Source organism: Mus musculus, chromosome 11 (assembly GCF_000001635.26).
Source record: "Mus musculus strain C57BL/6J chromosome 11, GRCm38.p6 C57BL/6J".
Classification (NCBI taxonomy): domain Eukaryota; kingdom Metazoa; phylum Chordata; class Mammalia; order Rodentia; family Muridae; genus Mus; species Mus musculus.
This window is the reverse complement of record NC_000077.6, coordinates 120103377-120122446: the sequence shown is the minus strand read 5'-3', so window position 1 is coordinate 120122446 and position 19070 is coordinate 120103377. Positions and strand designations below refer to the sequence as shown.

The following is a 19070-nucleotide window of genomic DNA, read 5'->3' as shown; positions in this document are numbered from 1 at the left end:
TTCATCTTGGCATCATCACTCTCATCTTGGCAGCTGCTGTGCTCCCTCTGTGCTCTGCTCTCCCCTGGCTCGTACTTGAGGAAAGCGGCACACGCCGGCATCATGCTTGCATGGGCTTTTGTGCTCTCCCTCAGGCTGTGGCCGCTGGAGCCTATGCTCCAGTTCTCAGTGCCCAGCCTGGTGAGTCACTCTGGAGTCTAGACTGTGGCCTTTCCCTGAGTGCTTACCTTGCTCCCTGGAGTTGTTGCCCGTGTCGCCAGCCGGGTGACCTCAGTGTTCTCACCTAGTGCTGTAGGTATATGGGGAAAACGTGCAATACCAGCTTTCCGCAGGACTTGATGTGGCAGCTTGGCAGTGAGGTTAACTCATTGCCTGTTGGGTGGCATATGAGCTTACTAGTTTGTCAGATCCTACTGTTTAACCTCGGCTGTGTGGGGGAGGGTAGGATGGGAGGGGATTCTAGTTAGAGAGACTTTCTTGGGGCTGGAGAGTTGGCCCAGCAGTTAAGAGAATCAGTGGCTTTTGAAGGAGACCTGCTTCTGCATGGTAGTTCATAGCCATCTATAACCTCTGACCTCAGGGGGCGTGAGGCAGGCATGTGGTGCACACTTGTGAAGGCAAAGCCCTCATACACATAACATTTATAAATGTAAAATTTAAAGGAAGAAAGATTTTCTTGGGCTGGGGATTTAACTCAACGTGTAAGAGTATTTCCTTATCTTCCCGAGAACCTGAGTCGGGTTCTCAGCACCCACATGGTGGCTCACAGAGTAGATGCCTGGTTGCTCACTTAGTTGGCCTACAGTCTGCTGCTGGTCTCTCCCCTCTGTTCTCTCACCACCACAACGCCATGGCACCTGCTGCATTTGCTTGCCTGGCCTTTGAGACAGGGTCTTGTGTAGCCCAGGCTGGCCTCAAACCTTCCACATAGCCAAAGATGTCCTTGAGCTTCAGCTGGGCCTGCCTCTGTCTCTCAGGTGTCAGGTAGTGCTAGAGATCTGACCTAAGGCTTCACGTGTAGCGCACCAGGTGTCTACCAATTGAGCCATGACCTGGTCTAACCTTTCCTTCCCGAGGCTCGTGAATGTTTGAACTCCTCTCTGACTGAGGTAGGAAGATACTGCAGTTCTGCCGTGAGTCCTCTGTGCTGCTGTCCTCAGCCAGGTGGTCATTTGGGCTGACTGGGGCACGTGGTAGCTTCCATACTGTGAAAAACATTCTCTGGAAGTGTGGCCAGGTCTGAGAGGCAGGAACCAGGCCCTGTCCCAGCTGCTCCTGCAGAAGGAAGGGACAAGCTGAGCCAGCTCCTCCGGTCAATTGAACGTTTGGCTCAGTGCGGTGTTTGCTCTCTGCTCGGGGGCCTCACAAAGAGCCAGAAAAGGCTGGTGGGCAGCTAGTGCGAGGATGCGAGGGTGCGTGAAGGAAGGGTGATGAGAAAGCATGACAGTGGCCCAGTGAACGGCAACAAAAACCTAGCTTCACCCAGCAGTTGCTTTCTGTCTCTAACCCTTAGTGAGGCTGGCTGGCCTTGTGGGTTGCTGTTTGAGGATCTCCTGCTATGAAACCAGCAGGGGGCACTGCAGTCCCAGGGACGCTTGCAAGAGTAGTGGATTCTTCCAGGAAAAAAGGCTCTGCTGGCCCCACTTTGGAATCAGCTGATCTTGGGCAAGTGTGAGTGGCACACACCTGCGCACATAGCAATGAGCTCTCAGCAGGTCAGTGCCTGTCTTGTAGTCTGCTAGAGTGAGGTGCCTGAGGCAGGGGGACCCGCTTACCCACACGGCACCGTTGGTACTGTTGGTATCAGAATCAAGGTGCTCTACTGAGCCTGGCCTTGGGTATATGTTCTGTCTCTAGAACTCGTGTATGGACCGTTTTGTCCAGGACAGAAAGGTGTGTTCTCTGCCCAGTCCTAGGGCTCTACAGTGTTAGGAGTTAGGGCTCTTCGGGGGGCCACTGTGGAGCTCCTTGAGGGATGGGGGGAGATAGGATGTTTATGGACTGTGTCCCTGCTCAGACCCCTGTATTTTCCAAACCTGAGCTGCACTGTAGGGGGTGGATTTGTGTCTTTTCCTGGCTGGCTCTGGACTACATTAAGATGGATCGATGCCAGAATTGCAGTCAGCAGGGTGCTCTGAAATCAGATGTCTGGCACACCGGATCCTGCTTATCGACCAAGATCCCTGCTTCAAAAGCAGCTCTTCCGCTGCAGGAAGCTGAGGCACAGCTCTGGGAGCCGGGCTAACTCTGAGGCTAGCTGGGTCTTCTCCCTGGGCCTGAGGCTACCCTGGGCTGGCTCCCCGTCCCTGACTCTCTAGCCTGCCTTGCAGCTGACAGGACTGGAAAGGAACTCAGAACTCCAAAGGAGCTGTTAGCACTGCATCACACACACGGTGGCAGTCCGCATACCGACCCACAGCCCAGTACAGCTCAGGGACAGTTTGGGACCCTGGGCTTCCCACACTACCCAAGATGTATGTTCCTGCTTGTTTGCACTCACTAAAGAAACTTCGTACCTGTGGTCAGTAGCACTTAGTATTCTTTGGGTATGTTCTGTTCTGGCTGTGGCAAAAATGTCGCCAAGAGCTTCAGTTAGGTGCCTGCCTGTTAATGGGTGCACACTCTGCGCAGGCTGCCACCACAGGCAAGCACGTAGTTAGATGTCTTTAGCCTTGTTGTTTCCATGGCTCCCTCAAGCTGAGCAGATCTGGAGCTCTTGCCTGGGGTCTTCTGCTGCCTCAGAGGAGAGGGTGAGTGTGTGACAGTGGGCGAGGCTGGCCTGGGGCGGGGCCCTTGGAGCCAGCAGCTGACAAGTGTGCGTAGGGGGTGAGTCCAAGCAGTAAGACGAGGCTGGGTGTGTAGCATGCTGGTGGCCAGTAGATATCCTTATAGCATGCAGAGCCTGTTGTATTGGTCTGAAGAAATGAGTTGATTGTGCATCCTGCTGGCCTGTGCTCTGTGGAGCAGGAGTCAGCATCTTTTTCAGAGTGGGGGGTTGGGGGCACCCAAGGTAGGATGGACTGAGCCTGTTTCTGGGTCCCATGGATTGTAGTTGGAATACACTCCAGCCTTGTCCTACAACTGTACAAGTCCCTGTCTAGTCGATCTTCATTTTCTGCGTAACGTGTTTCTCGGTATGACTGTATGCTCTGAGCTGGCTTCACCACCTCTCCTCAAGAGGTAGAGGGCAGGTGGGGGCTGGGGACCTCCTGTCCACTCTACTCTGTCTTGAGAACTTTGTGAACTCGGTTTCTAAGTTGATCATAACGGGGATTTTTCTTTCTGTTTTGTCTTTGAGACAGGGTCTCCCTACAGAGCCCTGGCTGTCCTGGTACTCGCTCTATAGACCAGGCTGGCCTCGAACTCAGGGATCCCCTGACTCACATCCTGAGTGCTGAGATTATTGGCATGTGCCATCACACCTGACCTGTAATTGGAGTTTTTCAAGAAGCTTGTCTCCCAGTATCAGCAGAGTTAATGGGGTTTTGCTGTTCTTGTGGTTGTTTTATTTTCTGGGTGGTGGTGGTGTTAAGCTCAGAAAGCTGAAGGTTGAAATAAATCATTCAAAGTCTTGGATGCAATGCTGCCTTTCCTTGTCAGTCTCCATGGAGTTGGTGAATGATAGTCCCCGTTGAAAATAACTGACACGAAATGACCAGCAAATGTCTCTACCTTGGGTCCAGGCCGCTTAGGAGAGCCCTCTTGGCTGGGCGCATGGGGGACAGAACACCAGGCCCTGTCAGAGTCCCCTGGGCTCCGTCCTCATCAGGAACTGGGATTCTATTATGGAGCAGCAGCCCTTTATCTTCTGACCCGCTCACTGCTCTCCAGGCCTTGCCTGCCCCACCAGTGGGTGGGAAATGCATTTAGGGAGAAACATTTTTTCTCGTGGCTCCAGCAAAAGGTCATTTCTGCTGTCAGCTGGAGAAATACTGAGTGCGCTGCGCTGTTAGAAGGTGGAGTGGGAGGTGGCTCTGTTAGCCTACCAGAGTCAGTGTCACACTGAGAAAGAAGGGCCTTCGGGTCCAGACCATGATGTGAAGCCCTCTCTTGGCTCCTTCAGTGGCTGATTTAAACTTCCATCCAGATCCTCTGACCTTTGTATCGTGAGCCTGGTTTCTGTTCTTTACCAGGTCGGAGTTGGGGAACAGGAGCCTTGAAAACAGAGGGGTGGCCTAGGACAGGTCATGAGGACACAGTATGGGTCATCAGGGCCCAAAAGGATTTTCAGAGTCTACCTCCTGAGACAGCCTCAGCACCAATCAGTCATCGTTGTGCTAGCTCGCACCGCACCCTTGCCTTCTTGGGGAGCTGATACCACCCAGAGGCTGAGACCATACTTGTTTTGTTTTCCTGAGATGACTGTTGGTCGTCCCAATGAGCGCTGAGCCCTGAATCTTTTCTTTATAGGAAGGATTAGTATGGTGAGTTTCAGGAAACAGCCTCCACAGAGCTAAGAAAAGAGTTTAGGGTATGGTGAGGGCAGGGGCCATGAACCCCTGAGTACTGTAGAATGCATGTTCTGACTGAAGGGGATGCAGATAAGACAGTATCCTCACATAGACTTTGGCTCACTGGATAGCCGTGGTTCCTGCCAGAAAGGTCAGGGGCTCTGAGACATCAAGGCAGTGAGTATCCTCTGGCTAAGAGGCAACCTTGTCGGCTCCTCTTGCAGACTGTGCAACCAGGAGGTACTGACCCTCAGCAAGCTTGAGGAGGCCAGACCAAGGCAGAAATAGCAACACCTGTATTGGGAGCATCCCAGACACAGTGGAGAGGGGGCTTAGCAGGTGTCTGTGGCACAATAGGAGGGGTCTGTAGTACCACAGAATTTATTATCAATTGTAGGGCCCCTCGAAAAGGAGGAAAGGCCCCCATGAAAGCCAGCAGCACATCGACTGTAGCCCTGGTGGGTACCCATGGCCACTCCCACCTAGGATGAGCGGTGAAGCCTGTATCCCTGGTTATGCCGGCAGGGTATCACACCTTGCTGGGTCGTATGTGTCCAGCTGTTATTTGGAATTGATGTGGGTAATGTGATGGTGGATATCCAGCCTGTGTGGCCTACAGCCTGTGGACAGGCCTACATTTTGGGGTCCTTGGGGAGCATGCACCTAAAGAAAGATCTGCAAGAGCCACCACTCCACAGTGGGTAGTTGCTCAGAGTCTTGCTTCTCTTACCACAGTGGTTAAGAAACTTGACCTTAGCCTGGCCTTGTGGTGCACAACCCATCCCAGCCCTCGAGGCTGAGGCGGGAAATTTGTGAATTTGAGGCTAGCCTGGGCTATGTAGCACCCTGTGTCAGGAAAGGAAAAAGAGAACCCTACTCGAGTATTTCCAGGAAGCCTCAGAGTCTCTGTCCATAGCTTCCAGCCAGATACAGGGACGATCGTCATTCCTCCTGTCTTGGGGTCTTTGGTCCAGGTGGTGCTCTGGGTCGGCCTGGGCATCCTCGTGGTCAGCACACTCACCACCCTCTCTGTGACCGAAGAAGCTCCTCTGGACTTGACGCAAGAAGCTCGCAGCGGCCACCGAGGAGATGCTGAGGGCGCAATGAAGGTGGAGGCAGCTCGGCTATCAGGTACATACACAGGCCCCGACCCAAATCCCTGAACTCTGGTGCTATGAGTATCCTCAGTACCAGCTCATGGTCATGGGTAGTAATTTCCAAGTAACCCCTTATTTCTGCTTCAAGGATTTCTGTCCCCTGTTAGTAGCCTTTGTCCTGTGAGTGATGGAGCTAAGTGGGAGGTTCTAGGCTTCAGCCCAACCAACCCCATTCCATGAAGCTATGCACTCTACATGGAGGCTGGCCAATGTACTGCCACCTCTGTACAGGTGACTCGGGGGATGGCACAGTGCCATCTTGGTCTCAGGTCTTCATGTCTGGCCATTGTGAACACTAAAAGGTACATACATTTATGCGTATTGCCCACGTTTGTTTTAAGGATATAAGTTTGAGCCAGTTTTCTTCTTGACAAAGTCAGCTAGTGTATCTCAGCTTAGTTCACTGTCTCATGTTCTTTATTCTTGCCATTACTGGCCATACCACCTCAGCAAGGGTCTTGGTGGTGCCCCATCTCCCCGATCTGTGCTCATGCCACAGGGATCCGGGATATGTGTTTTAAGAGTCACTTTCTGTGTATGTCTGTTTATTCTGGTTGATACCCCAGGCCTTCCTAGGCATAGCTGCTAAGGGTAACACAGGGCCAGTATTCGCCATCAGGCTGAGGCCCCAAGCCTGCCTGGCAGCTGTGAGTGTCAGCAAATATGGGTGTTTTAGCAGGTACTGTCTTGGATAACAGCAATCCTGGCTTCTCTCTCTGGCAGTGGTGGGTGTTACCCATTAGACTAAAAGTCAGTGGGGTTTAGGTCCAGATTTATGACACATCTGTCTAGCTTCAGCTCTGGGGGGGCTTGAGTAGGGAAGAGCCTCATCCTCCCTGGCAGATTTTGAGCCATTGTGGAAGTGTTGGCTAGTCGCCGTCCTCAGATACAGTGCCTGTAGTGTACAGAAGAGAAAGTCCTATTGAAAGGCGCTCTGTATGATGCACCTGCTGGGTGCGCCTGGGCTCTCAACACTGCTGATGCCGAGACGTTTGGGTTTTTGTCATCTCTGTTGGGCTCTACATCCAATGCCATCGCCTTGGTAGCTGCCCCAAGGTTCTCTCCCAGGTCACCCTCCTTTGTTCATCCCAGAGCTTAGGTAGCTGAAGATGCTCTCATCTGTCTTCCTGGATTGGCAAAGGCAGAGAAGAGTCCTCCTGTCCCAGCTCCCAGGAATCAAGAGGGGTCAAGAAGTCAAGGTCACTGGGGACCCCAATGGATAGCTGGGGTTCCCAGAGACTGAAGACAAATGATGAGAAGCCACAGAGGACCATGTGTAGTGTGGCTGTAGAGCTGGTAATCTGGACTGGGAAGAGGTTTGCTTGAGGAAGGAGGTGCACATTGCATGCCCTCCCTAGCAGATGGAAAAGTCTGATGCCACTGCCCGTGCCACCAGCAGAGAACAGGAGTTGACGTGGGAACGGCAACATGGAAAGGGAGAGATGCATGGTGGTGACGGAGGCATTCTGATAAACTAGGAGCTGAGCATGCTCCCTTGCTGTGGGTAGTGAGGACATCATGGCACTGGGTACTGTTGAGGTCACCCTAGCGGAACCTGGTGCAGTTGTGTCTCATTGGGCTGATAACTAGTTTCTCCTCAGTCCATACCCAGGCCCCTATGGCTGTCCTGTGCAGCTTCTGGTCATAGCCAGCAGCTGTGTCCCATCTCTATAGAATGTACAGGCAGCCTGCTCACCTGTGCCCTCTGAGGCAACATCTGGTTTCCATTTCTTCATGAGGCTGTAACAACACACATGGCTCCTCTCAGAACCACATGCCGTCTGTTTTTAGCTAATTCTGTTTTCTAGCCGCCCAGCCTCCTGCTTAATTGAGGTCTTGCCTGGTTTGGGCAGGTCTGGGACTAAGAGCCTTCTCTGACTGCCCTGTCAGCTGCACCATCGGGTGCGAGAGCCTTGTTTATTGATCTCTTTGATGGTGTGGGGTCCCAGTAGGAATCTGCTTGTTCTAGTGAGAGCCCAGCACGTGCTGTGACTGCACTGTACTCTCACATGGTACACGTGACTGCGCTGTGACTGCACTGCACTCTCACGTGGCACACATGACTGTGCTGTGACTGCACTGCACTGCACTCTCACGTGGTACACGTGACTGTGCTGTGACTGCACTGCACTCTCACGTGGTACATGTGACTGCTGTGATTGCACTGCACTCTCACGTGGTACACGTGACTGCTGTGACTGCACTGCACTCTCACGTGGTACACGTGACTGCTGTGACTGCACTGCACTCTCACGTGGCACACGTGACTGCTGTGACTGCACTGCACTCTCACGTGGCACACGTGACTGTGCTGTGACTGCACTGCACTCTCACGTGGTACACGTGACTGTGCTATGACTGCACTGCACTCTCACGTGGTACATGTGACTGTGCTGTGACTGCACTGTACTCTCACGTGGTACATGTGACTATCGAGTGCAGCCAAAGCCCCATGCTTGGCCTCGTGAGCCTTTGGTAAGCCTGGCCGAGTCCCTGTGAATGCTCAAGAAGACAGTTATCCATTTAAAAAGCCTAGTTAGGCTCTTTATCTCTGTGCCTGATGGTGCCCTAGATGGTCTTGGGGACAGTTTGGACTTTGTAGAGTTCTGGCTCCTCCTCGGAACACTTTTGTGCTGTTGCTTCCTTTTCTCCTCTTGCCCACCCACCTTGTGCACCCTGGGACAGGACAGCTCAAGCCATTCCCCAGGCCTCCTGCTTCTGCAGCATGTGGGACAGCACCGGTTAGTTAGTGGGAAGTAGAAGTTAGGGGGCTATGCCACGTGGCCATGGGGTGCCGTGGGTGCCAGGTACAGGTGACCTTGGGTCCCTGTCAGGCACATGACTGTATCCCAGAGTCTTCGAATAGACCTTTCCTCTGTCTTCTTGTCATCGCTCTTCTCTGGGACCTTCCATGGTTTCTGCTGCCACCTGCCTTGGCCACTTGTGGAGGTTGCAGAGGTCCCAGAGCCTTAGATAGTGTCAAGATTCATCCAGGATAGACCCTGCTGCTATATGTTCCTCCCTCCTTGGCTGACCTCCTGTCACCTCTCTTCTGTGCCTCATGAGGTTTTAAAAGCACTTTACATCATGTGCTCCTTTGTCCTACTATTTTCACGTTCAGTTTTTCTGCCAAACTATCTAGGAGATGCAGTGGGCTCGTTTCACAGCCTTCCCTGGGGTGGTGGTCTTCATGGGACCTGCTGGATCAGAAGGGTTCCCCTTGGGTAGCTGCTGACCTATGTCAGACCTGTGTGTGCTGTGGCTGAGGTGCTGCTCAAGGGGCGAGGTGCTAGCTTTCCCTTGCACCTGCTTCATGTGTAGGAAGAACCAAGAGTGAAGGGCTCAGAAGGCTTCCTTGCTGATGCTAACACTACAATGTCAGCCCTGGTCATTAGCTTAGCCCCCCAGCTCGCAGGAGCTTATTGTCTGAGCCATAATTGGACAGATGAGCTATGGAGCCATCCAGCTAAGCCCAAAAGATTGGGTTGTAAGTCAGACCTCAGCAGGTAACACTTTCCTCACTGAAGCCTGGAGAACAAAGCAGAAACTGGTTATTAGGATAGCTCCCTAGAACAGGGGCTGGCTTCCTCAGGAGCCTGGGTTGCTGAGCTCTTGAGAGGTGCAATGGTTCTTGCACCAGCAGGACCTCATCCAGAGGGAGAAGGCTTTTAGCATCTCTAGGTTGGATGCTAGCATGCAGGGGTGAGCATGAACGCAGGAGGCCAGTGACCAGCAGACCTCCACTGGGATGTGGGACCTGCTGTCCAGCTCCTCAGAGGCAGAAGCAGCCTCAAGTCTGGTAGACGGGTGGAGTGGTAGAGCTTGTCTCCGAGAGGGCCAGGGGAGGAGGGAGGAGAGAAGAAAGGAGAACACTTACAGCCTGTAGCAAGCCCTGTTCCACAAGCAAGACCTCCTGAGGCGGGCCTTTGGGCCCTCTCCACACTGGATAAAGAAGGAAAGGATATTCGCAGTGGAATTGCTGTCTGGGAGGCAGGACTCCTGTCTGTCCCTTAGGGAAGCACTGTAGCAGGTGAGCGTGTGGCTTGTCACCTCATTGGTCCATCTGTGCATGGGAGGACAAAACATGGGTCTTTGCTGGCTCCAGTTACTGTCAGCAAGCCTGATGACTACAGGGGATGGCCAGCAGAGTGTGTGAGGAGTCCTACTCATTGAGCATTGCCATCCCTCCTTGGGGCCATACCAGGCCAAGCCTTCACTTCTTGGTTGTCAGTTGGCCAGTAAGGCAGGTGAACCTCACCACCACACTGTTTTCTGTTTCCACCCTGTGATTGCCTTGAAATTGGAAACAAATGGGAGGGGCTGTGCAGGGTGAGAGCTGCCAGCTCTGGAAGTTTATGTTTGGTTGTGGCTGAGGGCATTGTCAACATGCATTCCTGATGAAAGGTCTGTTTCTGTCTTGGAGAGCCCATGTCCAGTGCTGGCCAGCAGCCATGAATTCCTGGAGCTCACTGCTGGTAGTAGGGCCTAGAAAACCTTCACAGGCTCACAGCTTCTGCCTGACAGGCTACTTCCTATCTTAGAACACAGACAGGCTTGGCAATCCTGAGAGGCCTCTCAGAAGAGCATCAGGGCAACCCCATACCTGCGTGGTCACTGAGCCAAATGCTTAGCTGCCATGCGGAGCCTGCCCCAGGGCTCCAGACAGTGAACAGCAGGCCGCCGCCTCACCTGAACATGAGTGGGACACCACTCAGAGTAGACTGGCCTTTGCTGTTGTTTTAAAAGGTTTTTCTTCTTAGCTGGGTGATGGTGGTGCACGCCTTTAATCCCAGCAGAGGCAGAGGCAGGTGGATCTTTGAGCTCCTGGACAGCCATTAAAAACAAAACAAAACAAAAACCCCAAACAAACAAACAAACCTTAACTTTTTTTCTCGTATGTGTGTGTTTGTATACCATGTGTATGCCTGCTGCCTGAAAAGCTTAGAAGATGCATCAGACCAACGAGAAGTGGAGTTAGGGATGGTCTGAACCCCGGTGTGGGTACTAGGGACCACACCAGGCCCTTTGCACAAGCAGTCAGTGCTCAGAACCACATGGCCGTCTTCACATTCTGTTTTCTAAGGTGGTTTTTCATCTGCATAGCTCTTCAGATCCTCTTATGATTGCCCAGCACTTGAACATGGTTTTTTTGTTTTTTTGAGATAGGATTTCACGTAGCCCAGGCTAGCCTGAAACTAGCCCGGGGATGACCTAGAATCTATAAGGTTCCCACATCCCCCTCCAAAGCATATGATGATGCCATACCTAGTTTATGTTATGCTGGTACTGAGCCCTGGCCAGGGCCTGTGTGTGCTACCAGCCCAGCTAGGTCCCAAGCTCTCAAAAGCAGTCTTTTCAGTGAAGCTAGTTTTCTCCAATTCTGGAGCCACAATACTCTGCTGTGGTTTCTGATGGAACATGGACCCCTATGCATTTGTGGGCATGTGGACAACTTTGCCAGCCTCTCCTTTCGTCTCACCTTGTGTGAGTTTCCCCCACCAACAGCAAGAGGTTGACAGGCCCACCCAACCATATCCTTAAAAGTCCTTCAGTTTAGGTCTCAGGGCAAGCAGTTGGTCCCTGCTGGAAGACCCTAGGGACATTGCCTGGCTGTGTGCTCACGCTGCCACCTGGTGGTTGTGGACAAGTATTACACAGCATGTCATCTGACTACAGGTATAAATTGAATTTTGATGTTTTTTTTATCATGAATGAAAAGGAAGGATTCTGTGCCATTTAGCTGATAATCATGATTAAACAGGAAGAAACCTCCATTCTGCCATTTGGCCCAGCCTGTACTGGTTTCTGGTGGCTCACTATGCTTTGCTTGCAGTCCAGGATCCCGTTGTAGTTGTTGCTGAGGATAGCCAAGAGAAGCTAAAGCCAGCAGAGGACAAAGAGGTACTGGAGCAGGCCCAGATCAAGGGTCCTGTAGATGTGCCTGGCGGGGAAGCTCCCAAGGAGAAGCAGGAAGCCGCACAGCTGGATCGCCCCGGCCAAGGTGAGTGCTAAATAAACGGCCCCAACCAGCTGCCTTGACAGAGAAAGGCTTAAGCAACCCTGTGAAGGGCTCGCATGTCTAACTTAGCCTAGACCTGTGCTCCACCTTCCCCTTGGTCAAGACAGCTGCCCTCTACTGTTCCTCTTGTGACATTACCATTCTAGTGTCCTGGCAGTCCTCAGATAGCTGTAGAGGACCTGAGGTCATGGTCATGGTCATGTCACACTTGAGAGCCAGAGGACCGTTCTAATTCCTAGGAACTTCAGCCTCATCTCCTCCACCTGTCCTTATGCCCTTCCAGGTATTGCTGTCCCTATGGGTGAGGCCCATCGCCATGAGCCTCCCATCCCTCATGATAAAGTGGTGGTGGATGAAGGCCAGGACCAAGAAGGGCCAGAGGAGAAAAAGCCACCTCCCAGGCTCCCAGATGAAGGAGACCCTGCAGGCAGGGGTCAAGGGGCACCACCTCTGCCTGAGTCAGAGAAGGAGAAGCAGGAACCTGAGAGAGGAGGGGAAGGAAAGAGACCCGGGCAAGTCCTGGCAGTAGGAGAAACTGAACATCCTCAGAAGGTTCCAGAAGCAAATGGCCAGCCACCTGTGCAGCCCAGGAAGGAAGATTCCAGGCCAGGAAATAGGGATCCGCAGCCAGCTGCCCAGGCCAGGGACTCTGTGGAGCTGAAGGCTCTGGCAGCAGATGACGGCAGGGAGCCTGCACAGAAGGCTGGAGGCGCCCTGTGGAAGCCCGTGGAGAGTGCTGCTGAGAGCGATGCTGGTGAGTGTCAGTCGCCAAGGGGAGCTCCCTTGGTGGGTGCAGCAGAAATGGGCTAGTCCTTCTCAGTCCCCAGCCCTCCCATTCCACATGATTAGCATGTGAATGTCACGGCCCCTTCAGCAGCTTGTGGAGTGAAGAAGAGCCTGGGAGCTTGACAGCTTCCATAATATCTGTCACACAGTTGTTGCCAGACCACTAAATGTCAGGTGCCAGGCTGTTCTGGGGGTGCACACGGGGGACAGTGCAGGAACGCTTGACAGGTAACACACTGTTAAGTACCCGTCTAAGAGCTGGTTAGGACGGCGCTCGCATTTTAATTGGCTCAGGTAGTCACCATTGGCTCACAGCCATCAGCTGAGATTGTTAAATATTTCTTTATTACTTCCCTGGTAATCATTAGGTTGGATATAAACTGTGCTGGAGGGGGGGGGGGCTAGCTATAGAGTCATTTTAGGAAACATCTGCCAGCCCCTCACCCCACGCCCAACTCTGACTTTCCAACAAAGCAGCTGAGTCTCCCTGTGTGCAGGTGGGAAGGCGGGCCTCCCTGTGCAAAGGCCGGAGGCTGCAGAGCAGAGGGAGAAGAAGGAGGCTGAGCAACAGGGTGGAGACCAGGCGGGGAGCAAGCTGGAAGGTGAGGCTGGCCCTTTGGGAGGAGCCCCAGAATGAGCTGGAGTGGGGTGGGTGCTCCTGGGTCCCTCCTGCCTCCACAGTTTCTGCTGCTTGGTTTTTATGCTAAGGAAACACCTCCAGTGACCCCTCCCTATTTCTCACCTCTCTAGGGTTGTTTTTAATCTCCCCTTTTGTGCCCCTAAAAGAGGTGTCAAATGGTCACATGGCTTTTAACTACTATTTTGATTTCATCTTTAAGCAGGTTAATATTTTCTCTACTCTTGCTTAAAGGCTGGGAGGGAGGCCTTGGTACACAGGTTTGAAGACTCATTTGAAGGCTGTGCCTGAGATGGACCTGTGCTCAGGTCGGGCTGGGGTGGTGTTGGTGGCCAGCAGCATGCCCCGTGTCCCCCAGCACTTGAAGTTTGCCACGGCTGATGTGCCCTGAGTTCCTCTAAAGTTTCGTGTCCGTTTTGGCTTTATGGTCTCCCTGTGATGTTTCTTGTGCAGGGGCTGCAGTGCTAGCCCGCCCAGGAGCCCTCTAGTGACCACCTGCCTAGTTGGTTTTGGTGAACCCTCAGCTGAAGTCTGACCTGGGCCTGCCTAGGGTACTCGTGCCCCGAAGTGGGTTTGAAAAGACTGAGGCTTTGCTTCTCATTCAGCCCTGAAGGCCAGGCCTGAGCAGCTGCTCAGCCACTGCTCCTGGCTGACAGTGCAGACCTGGAAGGTAGAACCCAGAGCTTTCTTCTGCTTGGTTGGAGCTCACAACTTATTTGTGGAACTTTCCCACACTTGTTATTTTTGTCTCTGGTTTTAGTCTGACTAAATTTGTTGGTTCCAGTTTCTGTAATCTGTCACCTAAACATGTTTGATTCTTTGATTGTTTTTTTCTTTCTGAAGAAGAGACTTTTCATGGTTTCCTATTGTGCCTCTCTTCCATATGCCTCTCAATGGGACGGACAGCTGAAATTAAAAAGCTAGTAGCAGGTACGGCTCAGGACTGTGATGTAAAGAAGCATGTGTGTGGAGGCCCTGGCAGTGTGGGGACGACCTTGGTGGCACATGCAGCCCCTGAGAGCCCTGCATGAAGACGGCTCAGTCCCAAGGAGTGGCACCCCTCCAGACACAGCATAGCCCCCCAGCTCCCTCTTCCTTCTCAGCCCCTGTGGCCTTGTCCTTAGAGAACAGCCTAATGGTGTCTCTAAGCAACTGAAACCTGAGCTAGAGACAGGGTTGGGGCTGCATGTACCTGCTGCTGTTTGTGTGGCCTGTGTCTCGTGTGAGGGCTTCCATCCTGGCCAGACACCCACTCCTGGTAGGTTCTGGCTTGGGAAAGAAAGCCAGTCGCCACGATGTTTCCCATTTGCCCTCCGGGCTTCCAGCTGGACACACCACCTTTTTTCCCTCTCCCAGAGCAAGCTCGTGGCTCGTCCGCTGAGGCATGCAGGAGGCGTGGGGCCTGCTCTTTCAGAACCTTGCTCTTGGCAGGTCGGGCAGTGCCAGCAGTATGTGTGACTTTGTGTATCTTTATGTAACTGACAGTCACATGGCTGTGCAGTCAGTGAGCACATGTGAAGGGAGAAGAAAGGAGCCCTATGTTAGAAGTTCTTTCCTTCTCAAGCCTCTGTCTGGACCTTAGGCACTGGCAAGAGGACCAGCCGAGTTTCTTGAAGTCAGCTCTTTTCTTCATGGTGGGCCCCAACATCCTCTCCATGGTCCAACCTGCCTTTCCTTGCACAGGCTACTGAAGGGTTTGGGGAGACCCTAGGGCGTGCTCATGGGAACATACTTGTGACCCCTGGGAAGGTCACTGGCAATGAATTGCTCTAGCTAGTTACTGGTGGGAGCCTATGAGTGTGTGCCCTGTGCCTGGGAGCTATATAACCCTGGCTAGCCTCTTACCTCACCGAGATCTGCTTGCCTAAATCTTGTGTGCTAGGATTAAAGGTGTGTTCCACCCCATGCCCACACAAGACGTGATTATGCTCTGACGCCTAGTCCCTAACCCATCTATCTTCTAACGATGCCCAGTATAAAAATGAATGGGTTGTGAAGATTAACCTGCCCTGGCTGCTTGCTGTGGGTAAATAGCCCAGTGCTGACCCCAGTGCTTGGGGTGAGAAGCCAGCCAGCCCTGCTGTACTTGCCAGTGGCCACCAAGAGCAGCTGGGGTGACTGGGTGGGATACAGCAAGTTTGAATAGGAAGGCTTTCTTACCTGTGCTGTGGGCGTGGCCCCCAGTGAGGAGGTGGAGCTCCTTCCTTCTGGGTTCCCAGCCATCCCTGGCCTCCACCCAGCCAACCCTGGCCTCCAGTCCACACGGACAGCTCTCAGGCTCCACTTGAACACTTGCAAGAAACTTTCTTAAAATTGTAGCCCCCCTCCCCCTTTTTTTAAAGGTAGCTTTTAGGTTTTATTTTCTCTTGTGTTAGTCCTAGAACAAATGTGTGAGGCGGTAGGGAAGAGTCACCCAGCCCAGAGAACCTACAACTAACTGTCTAGTGCATTCCTTCTCAGTGTTTGTGTGGATGTGGTGTGCATTTTCAGCCAGAAACAGACAGGGATCTGGGATTGACCAGTGTGTCTGACCCACTGAGGGAAGAGGAAAAGCAGGCAGGACAGCTGCTGGTCAGGAAGGCTGCCCTGGTTAGGGCTTAGCCCTCTAGCCTTAACTCAGCGCCTCACTTCTGTGCCACTGGGACACTGGGACTGGGGTGACAATGCAGACGGTGTTGCAGATACGGGCATGGCAGGACCGACTCCCCGTGGGTCGCTGTCAGCACTGAAAGGCCAGCAGTCCCACCGGTATCTGGAGTGCATCTGACTTTGTATGTCCCCACCAGAAGCTGGGAGGGCAGAGATGCTGGACCATGCCGTGCTGCTACAGGTGATCCAAGAGCAGCAGGTGCAGCAGAAGCGCCTCCTGGACCAGCAGGAAAAGCTGCTCGCAGTGATTGAGGAGCAGCACAAGGAGATCCGGCAGCAGCGACAGGAGGGCGAGGAAGACAAGCCTAAGCCTGGTAGGTAGGACCCAGCCCCGGGAAGCAGGCAGCCGGACAGCCAGGTCTGGGGCTACCTTTGAGGCTCAGAGCCTGGAGTGTGAAGGAGGAGGTTTCAGTCTTGATCATCCTTTTTCTATTTACTTTTACTACATGTGTGCTTATGTGTGTCTGTATTGTGGCGGCTAGAAGAGGATGTCAAGTCCCCTAGATCTCTAGTTACAGACTGTTGTGAGCTGCCTGGATAGGTGCTGGGAAAGTAGCTCTGGTCTTCTCCAAGAACAGCAGGCATTCACACATGTTGAGTCATCTCCCAGCTCTTAGTGAGTCTTAACTGCTTGAAAGTTTCTTTTTAGTCAGTGCATTAGCAACTTGTGTCCATTTCTTTGGCTAAACCAATGCTCACCTTCCTTCACAGCAGACGTGCAGCCAGAGCCTGGGGTGGCTGTACTCCGAGGACAGGAGGAGGAGGCTGAGCACGCTGGGGAGACACTGGGAGATGACCCTTCACAGCCTTTGCAACCCGTGCTTGGAGCTCCTAGGGGTCGCCCCGCTCCATCCCAAGACATGGGCCAGCACCTCCCAGGGGAAGTCAAGGTGCTGCCAGGCAGAGACCTTGCTGACCTTCCTGCTGGTGGCTCTGAAACAGAGCCCCAGGGGGCCCCGATTGATCTGAGAGAAGACCCGAAAGCTGCCATCAAGGCGGCTGGAGCTGGGAAGGAGCTGGTCCCAGGGGACTTGGAAGCAGTGCACAAGGCAGCCCCTCCTGAGGTACCCAAGAGTCCAGAGAAGCAGGTTGCCAAGGCAGTTGCCGGGCAGCGCCAAGATGTCTTTGGTGAAGGCTCCGAAGAAAGGAAAGAAACTGGAAAGGAAGCAATGGCCCCTGGTGCTGATACTCAGAAAGAGGCTGTCCAGCCCTTGGTAGGAGCAGAAGCTAAGGACACAAAATCCAGGCAGTCGGGACCCACCAAGGCCCCAGTTCAGACCCAAGCCAAGTTTCACCCAGAACCCCAGGCCATCTTTGACACAGGTCAGGGTTCTCACCCAGAGGTGAGAAGTGAGGCCCCCCGAGCGGTTCACATACCTCCTGAGGAGCAGCACAAAGGAAAAGGGGGTGCCGCCATCCAGGAGGCAAAGCAGAGACCAGATCCTAACTCTGGGCCCAAACTAGCTGTGCCTGCGGGTCAGAAGCCAGAGAATGCCAAACCCAACCGAGACCTAAAAGTGCAGGCTGGCTCTGACCTGCGGAGGAGACGGCGGGATCTGGCCTCTCATCCAGAGCAGGAGCTGGCTCCAAAGGATGGCGTCATCATTAGCTTTAACTCCCTCCCTAATGTTCAGGTGAACGACCTCCGCAGTGCTCTGGACACCCAGCTCCGCCAGGCTGCAGGGGCTGCGTTGCAAGTGGTACACAGCCGACAGATTAAACAGTTGTCTGGAGATCTGGAGGAAGCCTGAGGGCCTGGTCAGGGAAAGGCTGCCACTAGACATTGGACGGCAGCTGGTGTTCTCTGGTGCCACCCTGATTGGAGGCCACGTTCTTATGTTCCCAGGGACTGGTATCTAAGTCCCTCATGATGAGTTGTGAAAGTCTAACCTGCCACCCCACCCCAGACATCACTTGCTCCAAGGCTACACCAAAGCACTCACTAGCCCGATTATGGTTTGGGTTTTGAGGCAGCCCAGGAAAGACAGTGCTAAGGTTCAGCTCCGACGCTTGTCTGTTCAGACTCACGGTCTGGCCAGAAGCAGTGCTGACAGCATGGCAGGCAACTTTGAAGTTGCCAGTCTTCCTCTAACTTGCAACCTGTGACAGCCAGATTTCACTGACTCCATAAGGTGGGAAACCTACAACAGGCATGTCTGTCTGCCCTGGGGTGGCCGGGGGGTGGGGGGTATGACTTGACTTGGGCTGGGGAAAGAGGCACACAGCTCCCCTGGTTTTTATCACCCACATTCTTCTGAAGGCTGATTATGAAACAAAAAAATAAAACGCCACTGACAAGTCTCGAGTCGAGTTGGTTTACCTGCAGGAAAACACATTCAGGGTCCTGGACGACACCAGACAGGCTGGAGGTCACGGGGACACGTGCCCCGGCCGAGTGCAGCTGGGAGACCAACAGGCTCCCATGCTGATCCCTGTTGTAGGGAGGAGGTTGCACGGTGAGTACAGGCTTGCCACCAGCAAGCCCTGGGATGTCTCATTTGCTGTTCTGTATCTGTGTGGCCTCAGACCCAGTCGAGCTGCCCTTTGTCAGCCAGTACTGCTGCCAGGGCATGCCCCTGTTGTCTTTGAGCAGAGAACAAGGTTATGTTTTGTCACTCTTTTGTCCAGTAAGGAGATTGAGGGACAATAACCTGGTTTGTCCCCAAGCCCTGGAACGAAGGGCCTGAAGGACCAGGAGCCTCAGTGGGGTCCTGTTTGGACCAGGCCATGCCCTAGTTAGTGTGCACGTTCTGCACCTCTTGAAATATATTTATTACAATTAAATTTTAGACTCATGTATGTGTATTAATGTTTCCTTTACCTATCTCTGCACCAGATGCATGCAGTGCCCTTGGATGTGAGAAGAGGGCATCAGGCTTCTTCCCATCCTTTCTGACTAAAACCAGTTCCAAATATCTGGTGGAAAGATGCCATCTGGCCTTGCCCTCAGATTGGAGCTCTTGTAACCTTGCTGGGACTGGTGCTTCCTCATAGCTTGATAGTCCTGAGGTCATTCTACTCTCCCTGGTCTCTGAGGATCTGTTTTAGAAGTAGGCAGGGCTGTCCTTGTCCTCAGCTCTTCCTCCTAGCTCTCCCCTCCAACCCTGCTGTCAGCCTTCAGGTGAGGGCATTTCTTATCTTAGAAAACACAAACCTAGCTGGGCGGAGGTGGCGCATGCCTTTAACCGCAGCACTTGAGAGACAGAGACAGGTGGATTTCTGAGTTCAAGGCCAGGGTTACACAGAGAAACTCTGTCTTGAACCATACACAGCCCCCCCCCCCCAATAAAACAAAACCCACAAACCTACAGATTAGGGGTGGGGGAGTTGCTGGTAAACTATAAAAATGCTGAGGTAGACAGTGTTTCCCC

The 19070-nt window shown here is 53.1% G+C and overlaps 1 protein-coding gene across 28 annotated transcripts in view; it reads left to right on the top strand.

The window, feature by feature from the left end:
- Nucleotides 1-18496, top strand: part of Slc38a10 (solute carrier family 38, member 10) — a 47401-nt gene extending 28905 nt beyond the window's left edge. For 5 of the 28 annotated variants that reach the window (XM_006534290.3, XM_017314785.1, XM_030246356.1 and 2 more), the window contains 7 exons: nucleotides 5426-5582; nucleotides 11442-11609; nucleotides 11911-12381; nucleotides 12911-13015; nucleotides 13894-13980; nucleotides 15837-16013; nucleotides 16411-18002. In XM_006534290.3, coding sequence (XP_006534353.1) covers nucleotides 5426-5582; nucleotides 11442-11609; nucleotides 11911-12381; nucleotides 12911-13015; nucleotides 13894-13980; nucleotides 15837-16013; nucleotides 16411-17450 — 2205 coding nt within the window. In that variant the 3' untranslated portion in view covers nucleotides 17451-18002. Of the gene's footprint in view, nucleotides 1-3302; nucleotides 3576-5425; nucleotides 5583-11441; nucleotides 11610-11910; nucleotides 12382-12910; nucleotides 13016-13893; nucleotides 13981-15836; nucleotides 16014-16410 lie in introns of those variants that run through there. The other 23 variants (NM_001361698.1, NM_001361699.1, NM_024249.5 and 20 more) reach the window with 17 other exon arrangements.
- Nucleotides 18497-19070: the final 574 nt, after the last annotated feature.